Source organism: Camellia sinensis, chromosome 6 (assembly GCF_055761805.1).
Source record: "Camellia sinensis isolate YWXY chromosome 6, ASM5576180v1, whole genome shotgun sequence".
Taxonomy (NCBI): domain Eukaryota; kingdom Viridiplantae; phylum Streptophyta; class Magnoliopsida; order Ericales; family Theaceae; genus Camellia; species Camellia sinensis.
This window is the reverse complement of record NC_138966.1, coordinates 37,013,072-37,027,332: the sequence shown is the minus strand read 5'-3', so window position 1 is coordinate 37,027,332 and position 14,261 is coordinate 37,013,072. Positions and strand designations below refer to the sequence as shown.

The 14,261-nt window shown below is 31.3% G+C and overlaps 1 protein-coding gene across 1 annotated transcript; it reads left to right on the top strand.

Annotated features, from left to right (window-relative positions):
• The first annotated feature begins 293 nt into the window (after positions 1-293).
• LOC114307444 (gibberellin 20 oxidase 1-D-like) lies at positions 294-13,204 on the top strand. Its single transcript, XM_082876056.1, has 4 exons — positions 294-324; positions 9,913-10,393; positions 11,576-11,897; positions 12,941-13,204. The coding sequence occupies exons 1-4, from the start codon at positions 294-296 to the stop codon at positions 13,202-13,204; spliced, it is 1,098 nt and encodes a 365-aa protein (XP_082732182.1).
• Positions 13,205-14,261: the final 1,057 nt, after the last annotated feature.

The window sequence follows — 14,261 nt, the reverse complement described above, 5'->3', positions numbered from 1 at the left end:
ATGCAAGAAAATGGCATTCAAGGAGGATATTGAAGCAAGTGCAATATGGAGGGCTCAAACCGGGTTGAGCCCTTAATGAAACAAGAAAATGAGCTCAAAAAAATGACCTTTTCAGTTTTGGTCGGAGCTCAAATCAATAAGCATGTATGGCTTACAAAAGGTGCAAGAAATGGACCAAAAAGGAGGAAATCCTACTCATCCCTTGAAGACCAATGCTTTTGTTGCTTCTTGGACCAACTTTGATGATTCTAAGCTGCTGGAGTTCCTCCCCTTGCTGCTGAAATGGAGTGGTGATGGTAGAGCTTGAAGATGATGAAGAAATGGAGCCCAAAACTTGAAGGAAATGGGGTGATATGTGTGTATATCTTCAAAGCAACTCTTGTAACCCCTTTTCTTGAGTTGGGAGGCCAGCAAAAAATGCAAGAGAGGGAGAGAAGACCCTAGGCCAAAGTGGAGCCAAAATGAGCCTTCTTTTCCCTCCAAAAGGGTCCCCCGGATATAGATATTTTTAGGGGAAAACCAAGGCACAGCTGGAAAGCACACACAGTGAGGAAAATGGCCGGCCAGGTATTTTGGCTGCAGGTGGCCGGCCACCCCCTAGGGTGAAGCCCCAGAAGTTAGCTTTCCAATGGCGCAAACCTTGCATTAAAATTCCTCCTGTAGAAAAAGTTATGCCCTTTTCCGTGAAGCCGCGCAGATTCGGTCCAACCAGACTTCAACCAACCACATCTCCCCTGACTTGGACTTAGGAGATTCTTGAGTGAAAAATGAAGCCCCAGAAGTAAGCTTTCCAATGGTGGTGGCCTCATATCTTAATTCCTCTTGTGTAAAGAGTTACGCCCGTTTCGGTGAAGCCGCGCAGATTTTTCTCCTTCCCGGATTCATGCTGAACCACTTTTGACCAAAAAGAAGTTGGCTTTTCGGCAAAATTGCTGGCCTCCCACCAACTTTTGGTGTCCTCCCATGTGTGTACATCACAAATATGTGGTTTGGGGTTGAAGGAAGTGGCCCCAAGGTGTTCAACATTGGCTCGGAAGTTAGAAAAACGGGCACTGGAGGGCGAAAATGGAATATAACTGGTTGCTAAGATAATTGCTGGCCTCCCACCCTCCAGTGACCTTCCTGGTGATAAAACGGAGGTACCTGCCAAAAATGAACAAAAACCGATACAAAACGGATGCTCGGGGGCCAAAACACGCAGTTCGGGGTCCCGAAAATGGGCTATTAAGCACCGAAAGTGGCATTCGGCCACGAAGTGGGTTTCTGAGACCCCAGTGTCCCTCAAAAGGGAGCAAACAAGATGTATGCCAAAAACTGGAGCAAACGGAGACGGTTAGGCGGTCCCGAACTGAGGCATACGGCCAACGGTCCCGAAAAATCGGAACCGGGCTCCGAAATGGGCAAAATGGCCTACGGCCACAAAATGTAGCCCATGGCCACTGAGATATGGTCTACGGGACCTCTCCCTCCCCTCAGGAGAAGAAACAGAGAAAACCGAGTCTGGTTCGCAAACCGAGGCAAGGCACAGAAGAGGGTTCGGAAGTCCGGAGGCAGGGCTCGCAGCCAAGACTCTGAAACTTCTGAACGAGCACATTATGCAATATCACCAAGTGCTCAACTGGTGACGTCTGAGTCTCAAGGTCGGTCAAAAATGGGGTGTCTACAACCGTAAGAGGAGACCTTTGTCTTTTGAGGTGGGTGATCATATCTTTTTGAAAATATCACCTAGACGGGGTTTGATGAGGTTTGGGAAGAGTGGGAAGTTGTCCCCTCGGTTTATTGGCCCTTTTGAGATCCTTGAACAGATTGGAGAGGTTGCTTATCGTTTAGCGTTACCGCCACAAATTTTTGGGGCTCGTGACGTGTTTCATATTTGTATGCTTCGAAAATATGAGCCGGATTCGTTGTACGTATTGGATTAGGCCGACTTAGAGGTAGATGAGGATGTCTCGTATGATGAGAGACCGGTAAGAGTCTTGGATAGACGGGACCAAGTCTTGCAAGGCAAGACGATTCCCTTGGTCAAAGTAATGTGGAAACATCATGGGGTTGAGGAAGCAACGTGGGAGCGTGAATTGGAAGTCCGAGAGAAATATCCAAACTTATTTATTGATGTTTGAATGCATGTCGGAATTTTGGCTTTGTTTATAAGCTATAAAAACATTGTACATGTTTTGGATTATGAAAGCATTGTAAAGGTTGCATGTGTTTCGGAAATGCAAGTTTAATGTGAACATTATGTATGTTTTAAATTAATGAGAACATTGTATATGTTACTTAAGTTTTAGGGAAATTGTAAACTTGTCATAAACATTGAATATGTTTTGAAAAGCATGAGATGTATGTGTTGAAATTAGCTAAATTTCGGAAGATGCATATTGGTAATATATGTTGAGCTATTTTTGGTGAAATTGAGCTCTTGAGAATGGATGGAATGACCGGTGGATGGATCATGATAACGAGAATTGAATTGTAATCATTTTGAAAATTGAAAAATCATGGTTTTGAAACTTGTACCAAAATTTCAGGGACGAAATTCTTTAAGGGGGAAGTTATAGCGATCCCGATTTTACCCGACGCTTATTGTGTTCCGAACTCGAGTTCCGTGATTGTATATTGTTGTTGTCTATGTCTTGTTTCCTCCCTTTAATTCTTTGAATTTGAGTTTTGGGACTTGTTGGGCGAGTTTAGAACAGGTTGGTTGTCTTTTGGTACAAATGGTTGTTGCCCAGATTTTGGCCTCTTCGCTCGAGCGAGGCTTCTTGCCCTTGAGAGAGCCTTGTGAAAATGTTTCTTCGCTCAAGCGAGGCTTCTTGTGCTCGAGCGAGCCCTGTGAAAATGTTTTTTCGTTCGAGCGAGGCTTCTTACGCTCGAGCGTGCGTCTGCATCCATGGCAGACTTGAATCTTTGCATTCTATGCTCGAGCAAGGCGACCTTTTTGTGTCTGGTTACTCGAGCGAGAACTCCTTCGCTCGAGCGAGCCTGGTGCACATCAGTTCACAGCAGCGCCGTTTTGCTTCATTTTTTTTTATCCCTTTTCACTCAAAAACCCTAAATCAGTTCATTCTCTCTCTAGGATTTGACTTCTCTCTACAAATACACCTAGATCTAAGGATCCCTTCACCCTAGGGTCTTTGGAAAAGGGTAGAGGGCTACAAGAGCTTCATTTTGATCCAAGAAGTCATCTTTGAAGTTCCACCTTATTGCTTGGGTTTTCTACACTTGAGGTAGGGATTTTCTACACTCTAATATGGTTTTTAGCTTAGTTATTTGCTATTGTGTATAGATGATGAGATTTGGTTGTGGTTTGGACAAATCTAAGATTTGGGTGTTATAAGGAAAAGAGGAGTTTTTGAGGAATACGGGGTAAATGAGTATGAGGCTTGAATATGAGATCATGTTGTGTCAAAATAGTTATTTTTGGTGTTTGCATTGAGAATTGGTAAAAGGGGGATTTTTTTGCCCAAATTTGATTAAATCATTATCTTGCATAAATAATTGGGATTAACATCGAAAATGTGAAATTGGAAGGTTGTGATTATAAATGGTGATATTGGATATGTATTATCTCACCTATAGAAGTTTTGAATAAACAATCTATTTTGATATTGAACATCTCTTTAGAAATAATTGCATTAGGCTATCGATAAAGGATAGCTATGATTGTTGTAGAAATTATATGAGGATTCGGCGATTTAATACTAATTCATTGTTGATGTCATTGAATATGACCATGTTATAAATATATGGCATATGTATGTTTATTGGGAGGAGAAATGTGATTTACTCCATATGTGATTATGTTTATAAATAGATTACATATGTATATTTATTTAGGAAGAGAAAGGGGATGGACTCTATTTAAAGCAAGTTGGCCAGAGTGTCCTAAGTGAAAGACCAGAAATTTCATATATAAATGGGTGTCGATTCCTTCGGACAAAATATCTGTAAAATGGCAGGTTTGGAGTGTATGTGTGTTTTGCATAGTTGGAAAACCATTGAGTTGTAGTCTCATTTTGGTTGTTGAAAGATAATGAATTTAACTCATGAATTGAGTAGCGTATATGAACTGGAAATGAATTGAAGGAAAAATGGAATGAGGTTTGGTCTTAATGGCATATGAATATGCAAGCCTTGTGGATATTTTAGTATCGGTATTGTTTATGCACGTAGTATTTATACCTTTGCTAAACCTCATATATTGTATTAGATTATCTCTACTGGGCTGTTGGCTCACCCTATACGGGAATACCATTTTCAGGTGCAGGTGAGATGTTTCCTGCAAGGCAATAGCATGGATGAACTTTCGAGAAGCAAGAGCTTCTTAATTATGCCTTATGTATGTATGTTTGTTATTTGTAAAACCAAGGACTTAAGATGTAATGAGCGAGACTCAATTTGTGTAACCAAGCAATGATTTGAAAAGATGTAAACCTACATGGCATTTAACTGGTTGTTAAACAGTGAACTCTGATATATGAAAATATGTTGTTGCTCATATTTATTCCGCATATGAGTTATCTTTATTGTATTATTTTGGGGGCATTACAAGGTGTAAGACAATGTATGGTACATCTTCATGAATAACTTGTGTGTTTGTCATATATCATATGTGTGGTAATGAGATGGTTATGTCCTACAGGATTTGTTAGCATATACCCTCTGCACTTAACTACATAATTGGCTTAGCACTGCTGTTTATGGCATAAATACAATAACACACATACGAATGCATATACACTCGCATACTCATATAGGATTGCATACACATAAGCAACAATCTCCAGTGGACCTAATCCAAGAGAATTGACAAAGAATGGTCATTGTTTTTCCTTCAACAGTTAGGAAAGTGTTACTAATCCAAGATAATTAAAAAGACTAAAATTAACACATTATAATAATAAAAAAGGAAACCAACATTCGCAACTAAAAGGAGTTGTTCAGTTGGTTAACTTGTTCGTAATAAACTCATTCCTGCCTCAAGTCAATGAGCATTTAATTATGATTACATTGAAGCGCGGGCATAAACAATTATACGAAGTAATAGACAGCTCAAGCTAAGGCACAACTACTTAAAACCAAGTTCTATACGTTGTTTTTGTTGATTAATGAGGTTCTGAAAATAGAAAGTAGCTCTTATATTTTCTAGGCACACAATTCAGTGTGTTTGGTTTGAATTTTTTGGATTAAATTTTTTAAAAATTGAGTTTTTTATTTTTTGTGTTTTTTTGTTTTTAGTGAATATTTTTAAAATTTTAAACATTTTTTTTAGTTTTTTAGATGCACCTTACTTAGATATATTTAAAAAGTAAAAAATTTATGAAAAAATATTTTAAAAAATTATTAAATATATAAAAATACAAAAAATGTATTGAATTATCATATTTTTTTATATTTTTAGTATTTAGTGAATTTTTAAAAGATTTTTTTCACAAATTTTTACTTTTTAGGTATATTTATGTTAGGTATATCTAAAAATTAAAAAAAAAATTCTTAAAATATTAAAAAAATTCATTAAAAACAAAAAAACGTGAAAAATAAGAAAGTAAAATTTTTTGAAAACTGTTTTCAAAAAAACGAAACCAAACAAGTGGATTGTTATTCGAAATGGTAGTGAGGTTACAGCACATAATTTTTTTGGTTTTGCATTTTCCTTCAGAACTATTGCCTGGTGAAGGAGCAAACAACAACAAATAGTCCCAGATCACAACAAAAACAAGAATTGGTAACAGATTTCAAAGACAAAATAAAAATAAAAAATAAAAAATAAAAAATAAATTAATAAGTTCAAATGCTGTGCTCTGTTTCTGCTGGATTAGGTACCAAAATCACACAATTCCAGTCAAAAATGTTGTGCTCTGTTTTGTCTATATTTTGATAAAAGCTTGTCCAAGCTAAACCGGATACAACCAACTACTAGACAGTAGGTCCACTGAGTTAACCAAATATAGTGAAGCAACCCTGTTCAGTTCATCCACAAGCAACACGAACGGGGGAGCAACAATTTCCAATGATATCAAAAATATAAGCAGTTGTGTAACAGATTACAAAAAAAGGGAACAAAAAAGCAAGAAAAAAAAAAAGTATTTCTGGTTGTTACATGTTCTTCGTTCAGTTGATGGAGAAGAAAAATGAAAAATATTCTAAAGGCTCCAAATATCAAATAAAACTTATTATCATCATCAATTTTAGTTTCTCAAATCATTAAGGCCATCAATTTCAAGTCAGACCCAAAATCCCTAATTCATAATAATCATAATTTCTCAAACCTTATAACATAATTAATTAATTAATTCTAATTCGAACCCAATTAATCAAATCTTAATTTTACTAAACTAAATTGAAGCTGAATCAGATATTTAATTAAGCTCCCAAATGGATCAATAATTGAAATCAAACTGATTCAACTAATTGATTTTACTTCCTTAAGCTATTTTAAGCCATTTGGACCTTCAATTTTCCAATACCAAAATAAATCATTATTAAAATCACTTACCCATTGGGCTCCATAATCCTTGTAACCCCAAAATTATTTCAAAAAACGGCTAATTAAAATCCAAATCTCCTTAATTAATTAAATGTCAAATATAATACGTAATGGGGTTGTCACGCATAAGAATGGATGGGTACTTTATTCAGAATTGTATTATAATTTAATAAATAACATGAGATGGTTTTATTGTTACATTTTGGGGGATGTTACAGATTTAAAATTAGATATATAGCTTGATGTGCCAATAGTTTTATTTCATTGAAACTAAAATTAGTAATCACATCATTCATGATTTGAAATCACAAAATTTAAGGAAATAATACTAATATATTATTGGCATTGATTAAGAGAATTTAAAAATTAACCAATAATATTTTTACATAAGAGCATAGATAGAAGTATATATATAAATATAGATTTCATACCATAACCATTGAAACTAAAAATAGTAATTATGTTTTGAAATCACAAAATTAAAGGAAATAATACTAATATATTACTGACAATAATTAAGAGAATTTAAAAATTAATTAATAATATTTTTATATAATAGTATCGATAGAAGAATAAATATAGATATAGATTTCATACCATAACCATTGAAATTAAAAATAGTAATTAAATCACTGCATTTTTTAAATCACAAAATTTAAAGAAATAATACCAATATATTATTGATAATGATTAAGATGATTTAAAAATTAACCAACAATATTTTTACATAATAGTGTAGGTAGAAATATAGATATAGATATGAATTTCATACCACAACCATTAAAACTAAAATAGTAATTATATCATTGCATGTTTTGAAATCACAAAAGTAAAGGAAATAATACTAATATATTATTGGCAATAATTAAGAGGATTTAAAAATTAACCAATAATATTTTTATATAATAGTATAGATAGAAGTATAAATATAAATATAGATTTCATACCATAACCACTGAAATTAAAAATAGTAATTACATCAATGCATTTTTGAAATCACAAAATTAAAAGATATAATACTAATATATTATTGACAATGATTAAGAGGATTTAAAAATTAACCAATAATATTTTTATATAATAGTATAGATAGAAGTGTAGATAAAGATATGAATTTCATACCATAACCATTAAAACTAAAATAGCAATTACATCATTGCATGTTTTGAAAATACAAAATTTAAGGAAATAATACTAATATATTATTGACAATAATTAAGAGGATTTAAAAATTAACCAATAATATTTTCATCTAATAGTATGGATAGAAGTATAAATATAGATATAGATTTCATACCATAACCATTGAAATTAAAAATAGTAATTATATCATTGCATTTTTGAAATCACAAAATTGAAAGAAACAATACTAATATACTATTGACAATGATTAAGAGGATTTTAAAATTAACCAATAATATTTTTATATAATAGTATAAATAGAAGTATATATATAGATATGAATTTCATACCTTAACCATTGAAACCAAAATAGTAATCACATCATTGCATGTTTTGAAATCACAAAATTTAAGGAAATAATACTAATATATTATTGACAATAATTAAGAGGATTTAAAAATTAACCAATAATATATTTATATAATAGTATAGATAGAAGTATAGATATAGATACGAATTTTATACCATAACCATTGAAACTAAAATAGTAATTACATCATTGCATGTTTTGAAATCACAAAATTTAAGGAAATAATACTAATATATTAATGACAATGATTAAGAGAATTTAAAAATTAACCAATAATATTTTTATATAATAGTGTAGATAGAAGTATATATATAGATATGAATTTCATACCCTAACCATTGAAACTAAAATAGTAATTACATCATTGTATGTTTTGAAGTCACAAAATTTAAGGAAATAATACTAATATATTATTGACAAAAATTAAGAGGATTTAAAAATTATCCAATAATATTTTTATATAATAGTATAGATAGAAGTATAGATATAGATATGAATTTCAAACCATAACCATTGAAACTAAAATAGTAATTATATCATTGCATGTTTTGAAATCACAAAATTTAATGAAATAATACTAATATATTATTGACAATAATTAAGATTATTTAAAAATTAACGAATAATATTTTTATATAATAGTATAGATAGAAATATAAACATAGCTATAGATTTCATACCATAACTATTGAAATTAAAAATAGTAATTACATCATTGCATTTTTGAAATCACAAAATTGAAAGAAGTAATACTAATATATTATTGACAATAATTAAGAGGATTTAAAAATTAACCAATAATATTTTTACATAATATTATAGATAGAATTATAGATATGGATATAGATTTCATACCATAACCATTGAAACTAAAAATTGTAATTACATCATTGTAAGTTTTGAAAATGCAAAATTTAAGAAGACAATACTAATTTATTATTGGCAATGATTAAGTGGATTTAAAAATTAATTTAATTTATATAAATTAGATTTTAGACTAATCACAAAATGACATGTGTATTTTAAGTGTTAAAAATTTCAAAAAATATGAGAAAATTATATTGAGATTTTCAACGTCAAAGAAGTCATAATATTTTTACTAACATTATATAATTATTAATTAAATAAATCCAACTCCACTCAAATTCTATTGGAGTTCATTATGGACCTAATTTAATTATTACTTTTAATATTTTAATGTATATTGTATTTATGAAAAAAATTATATTAATTTGATAACTATAATTATATAATTTTACCATTTTTTTCTTCAAAATCTGATTAGTTTGTTTTCTAAATAATATTTATTGTTCATATTTTAAAAATAGATAATAAAAAAATTATTTTGCTAAAAATCAATGTGATTTTCTTTACATGAATATTCTATATAGTAAAAATTAAAAAAATGAATGACTTATATCAAAATAAGGTTCGTGATGACTCAATGATGTGGCACTTTATTAAATGAGTAATGCTAGAAATTCTAAAAGTTCTACCAAAATTTTTACTAAATATTTCACATGGGTGTGGGATCCACGCCTTATGGGTCCCATGTGGGTCCCACACCCAAGTGATAGATTTGGTAGAATTTTTGGGATCTTCAGCATTTTTGTTATTAAAGAGTAATGCTACAGACTCCAAAAGTTCTACTTAATGTCTCACATGAGTGTGAAACTCACACCATGTGGGTCCCATATTTAAGTTAACTCTCTCTCTTATTTATTATCTAATCATCAACCTATTTTTTTGTTGACACATCACTAGGTGTAAAAATTGAGTCTATAAAATGGGCTTGTAATTTTTTCCTTTCATCAATATCTTTGTCCTCTCTCTCTTTTACAACCATCTCTCTCAAGTCTTAACAACACCAAAACAATGCCTCCTCCTCTTCCACCCCCACGACCATCATCTCCGCCACTAAACCACCCAAATCCTCCTGTGTTCGACGCATCTCTTCTCAAACACGAACTCAACATACCTCCACAATTCATATGGCCGGACCACGAAAAACCTAGCCTCCATGAGCCACCACCGCTGCTCGTTCCGCCTATCGACTTGGGAGCCTTCCTCTCTGGTGACCCCCTCTCTATCTCAACTGCTACTAGACTTGTCGATGAGGCTTGCAAGAAACATGGCTTCTTCTTAGTCATAAATCATGGAGTTAGCGAAGAGCTTATCAATGAAGCTCACAAGAACATGGACTTGTTTTTTGATATGCCATTGAAAGAGAAACAAAGAGCTCAAAGAAAAGTTGGAGATTATCATGGATATGCTAGTAGCTTTACTGGTAGATACTCTTCCAAACTTCCATGGAAAGAAACTCTTTCTTTTAGGTATTGTGATGATGGTGGATCATCAAACGTGGTTGAAGAGTACTTGGTCAACACAATGGGTGAAGATTTTAGACAATTCGGGTATGAAAAACTTAGATTGTTCTATTTGGTTATAGTTTTCTTTCCTTTTTTTCTTTTTTGTGTTTTTGAAAACAAAACAATGAAAATTTTAGAAATACCAATCAGTCTGATATTATTTTTCAACCATGCTATAAACTCATAAAAATATCTAGAAAAACATATTTATGAATAATAATCATTTTCATTGTGGTCCATATCTCATCAACTTTAAATTTACACTATATAATTCTTTCGAGGTGGATTTTAAAATAACTTTTCATATTTCATAGTATTTTAGATTATTTATATTTTTATAATTTTTTTATATTTTTCAAAAGTAAGTAGTCAGAAAAGTTTCTCAAAAAGCTTTTAAATATATATATTTATTAGCAAAGAAAGGAACCATAGTCCATGTAATTTGTGTTTGGCGTTACTTTGATTAGTCTATTTTTATTTTTGAATTTTTCACATTATGTCAATTTACCCTAATTCATAACAATCCTTTAAAAGTTGAACCGAAATCAAGTGTGACACATCTCAGAGTAATTAAAGGTTCAACATCCGATTTGAAATTATTTATTCTTGTTTAATGAATCATATTTTTCTTTAATTTTTTTTTTCTAATTTCTCAAAATACAAAGTGAAAATTTGAAGAGCAAAATCAATACAATTGAATTTGTTGAGATCAAATTGATACAAGAATTAAAACAGAATATTATTAATGGATACCAAGAGAGGTACTAGATTTCTTGTAGTTGTACTGTTTTAAATTATTTTAAGTAAGTGAGTTAATTTCATTATTAAAGATGATTTTGTTTTGAATTTAAACTGCCCACTTGAAAACATTAGATATTTAAAGTGAGTCTTCAAAAAACTTTAATGAAAACCATTTTCAAAAATATTTTTTTATTAGAATTTTTTTTTTTTTTTTTTATTGATGTAAAACGAAGAGTACAACAAAGGTACATCACAATGAAGGGTCAAAAATATAATGTAACTATTTGTTAAATAATTTTTTAGTTATTATTTTTTTTTTTTTTTTGTGTTTTCTCAAAAATGAAAACACAAAACAAAACAACCAAAAATTTAAAAATAAAAATACTCTTAATTATTCAAAGCCATGTCTATCTCTCTCTCTCAATTTATTATTTAGCTAAACTTGCTTTTTCGTTTTTGTTTTTGTTGTTTTTTGTGTTTTCTTAGAAGGATATACCAAGATTATAGTGAAGCAATGAACACTCTTTCACTTAGAATCATGGAGCTATTGGGGATGAGCCTAGGAGTGGGCCCAACCCATTTAAGAGAATTCTTTAAAGGAAATGAGTCAATAATGAGATTAAACAACTACCCTCCTTGCCTTAAACCTCATGAGACTCTTGGAACTGGTCCTCACCGTGATCCAAATTCACTCACTATCCTTCATCAAGACAATGTTGGTGGGCTTCAAGTGTTTATTGATCAACAATGGCACTCCATTCTTCCCAATTCACAAGCTTTTGTTGTCAACATTGGAGACACATTCATGGTGAGTACATAAACAAATATTGAATATGGAAAAGGTTATGAGTAAAAAATAGTCTGAAAACTAACCAAAAAGGGCTAAGCTTCCTCTCACTTTAAATTTAGGATGACAATTTCTTGTCCTTAATGAGAAAGCAAAGCGGGGACAAAGTTTTCTCTCCCGTCTTGCCTATTGTCATCTTTGTTTCTCTCACCCAAAACATTTACAGTCATTGGATCATGTGAATATTCAAAAATCTCGAAACATATCTAATAGTTATAGATGTTTTGGCATTGGGAACACCAATATTTAGGAACAAATGATCTAGTCTTCAAAAATTATAATAATAAACAAACACACAAATATGTAGAATTTAGATACAGAGTTATGTGACCCTATTAAAATGACATTTAATTATTAGGTAATTTTTATATATATACAAAAAAAACTATTGTTAAATAGAATTTGCATACATAATACAATCTATACAGAATTATGTGTCAATAATATTTTTGTAAATCTTGCTACAATGACGGGTGTTTTGTCTTCAAATGAAAAAACTGCAAAATGTCGTATAGTTCTGCATGATTTTCTTTCCCTTTTTTTTTCTTTTAGAAATTGTATTTTATATTACCTCCACAAGAAAAAAAACATATTTGGTGACCGAGGTATTTTTTTCATTACCAAATCACTTTAGCAACCATTTTTCTGACTCTATAACGTTGTTGAATGATTGACATGGCTATGGATTCTTTGTCATCTAATCCCTTTGTCTTTATGTCTCAGTGTACTCTTAACTACTGAATCATTTGAGAATCTTGAAATATAATTCAATAATTAAGGATGCATTGAGAGACGAACAAGAAAATTTAAGGACAAGGACCTTGTGTCTAATGTCAATGATGGTTTCAAAAAGCTAAGGATAAACTTGAATTTAGAGACAGAGGACCATGTGTTCAATCATATGAAAAATCCAAAATATCTGAGAATCTTTTTAAACTTTCTTTTAATGAAGTTTATTAGCATAAGCTTGAATTTCAATACATAAAACTTTGGAAATGTTTCAGGCTCTATCAAATGGAATTTACAAGAGTTGCTTGCACAGAGCAGTGGTAAACAAACAAGTTCCAAGGAAGTCTCTAACCTTCTTTTTGTCTCCAAACATAGACAAAGTGGTGAGTCCACCTAATGGATTGGTGAATAGTGATAATCCAAGGATATATCCAGACTTCACTTGGCCAACTCTTCTTGAATTCACCCAGAAGCATTACAGAGCTGACACAGAAACCCTCGATGTCTTCTCAAATTGGCTTCAATGCAAAACCAACTGAAGAGAGTCCAAGAATCTTCACATCTTTTTTTTTTCTTTTTCTTTTTTTTCCAGAGTGGTCATATGTGTGTGGAAAAAATATTCAGTTTTAAATTTTAGTGTGGTATGAATTTAAATAAAAATGAATTAATTTATGCATTTTAATTTTTTTCCTAAATATTTTGTTTTTTTTTTTCTGAAAGTCCTTAGTTTAGCAATCTTCAAATAATCTCATTGGCTAAAAAGAAGTTAAATATAAAAAGTATGCCTGGTGTGACTAAATAATAAGTGACTTCTTAAATAAATAACTTTTTTTATGCAATTAATTGTCTAATTTATATAATCCTCAGAATATTTTTAAGATAAACTTCAATAGTACTCTTCATTTTTTACTAGCTAAACTATAAAAAAAAGATAATTTTTTATTTTGTCTAATTTCTTTTGCTATTTATATACTCCAATGCTACTCTTTATTTTACTTATCTATAGACACAAAATATTTAAAGAGCCTTCTAAAGCTCTTCAAATGTCGCTAACCTTGAAGAATTTTGTTAAAATCACTATTGTAATAGCAAGCCTGTTGAAAGGACTGAAATATGATAATGTTAACTATAATAGCTAACAAGCATCATTTAAAGAGTCCATTGGATATGCTATAAATAATCTTATACTGATCCGCTACGACAAAACAAAAAATTATAAATAAAATGCATTCAAGTTTGGCTTATTTACTTTTTAAAAATGATTTCAATCAAACACGTCGAGAAACTCAAGCACCTTGGTTTGTAAAAATTTAAAAAATAGAAATAAAAATAAAAATAAGACAAATGATGGGTAGGTTGTACTTGGAACTGAAAATGTAAGTGCGAAGTAAAATCATGAATGTTGTAGACAAAGAAATCTGTTAGAATAGTTATGACCGAACAAGAAATCCATATAATCTATAATCTGATCCGATCCGATCCAGTCCAATCCAGTAAGTTTGGATTGGTTTATTGAATTCGTGGTTCGGTTTCGGATTGGAAATTTAAAAATCCATAGGCCATGGATTGGTTTCGGATTGAACCCCACGGTTCTGG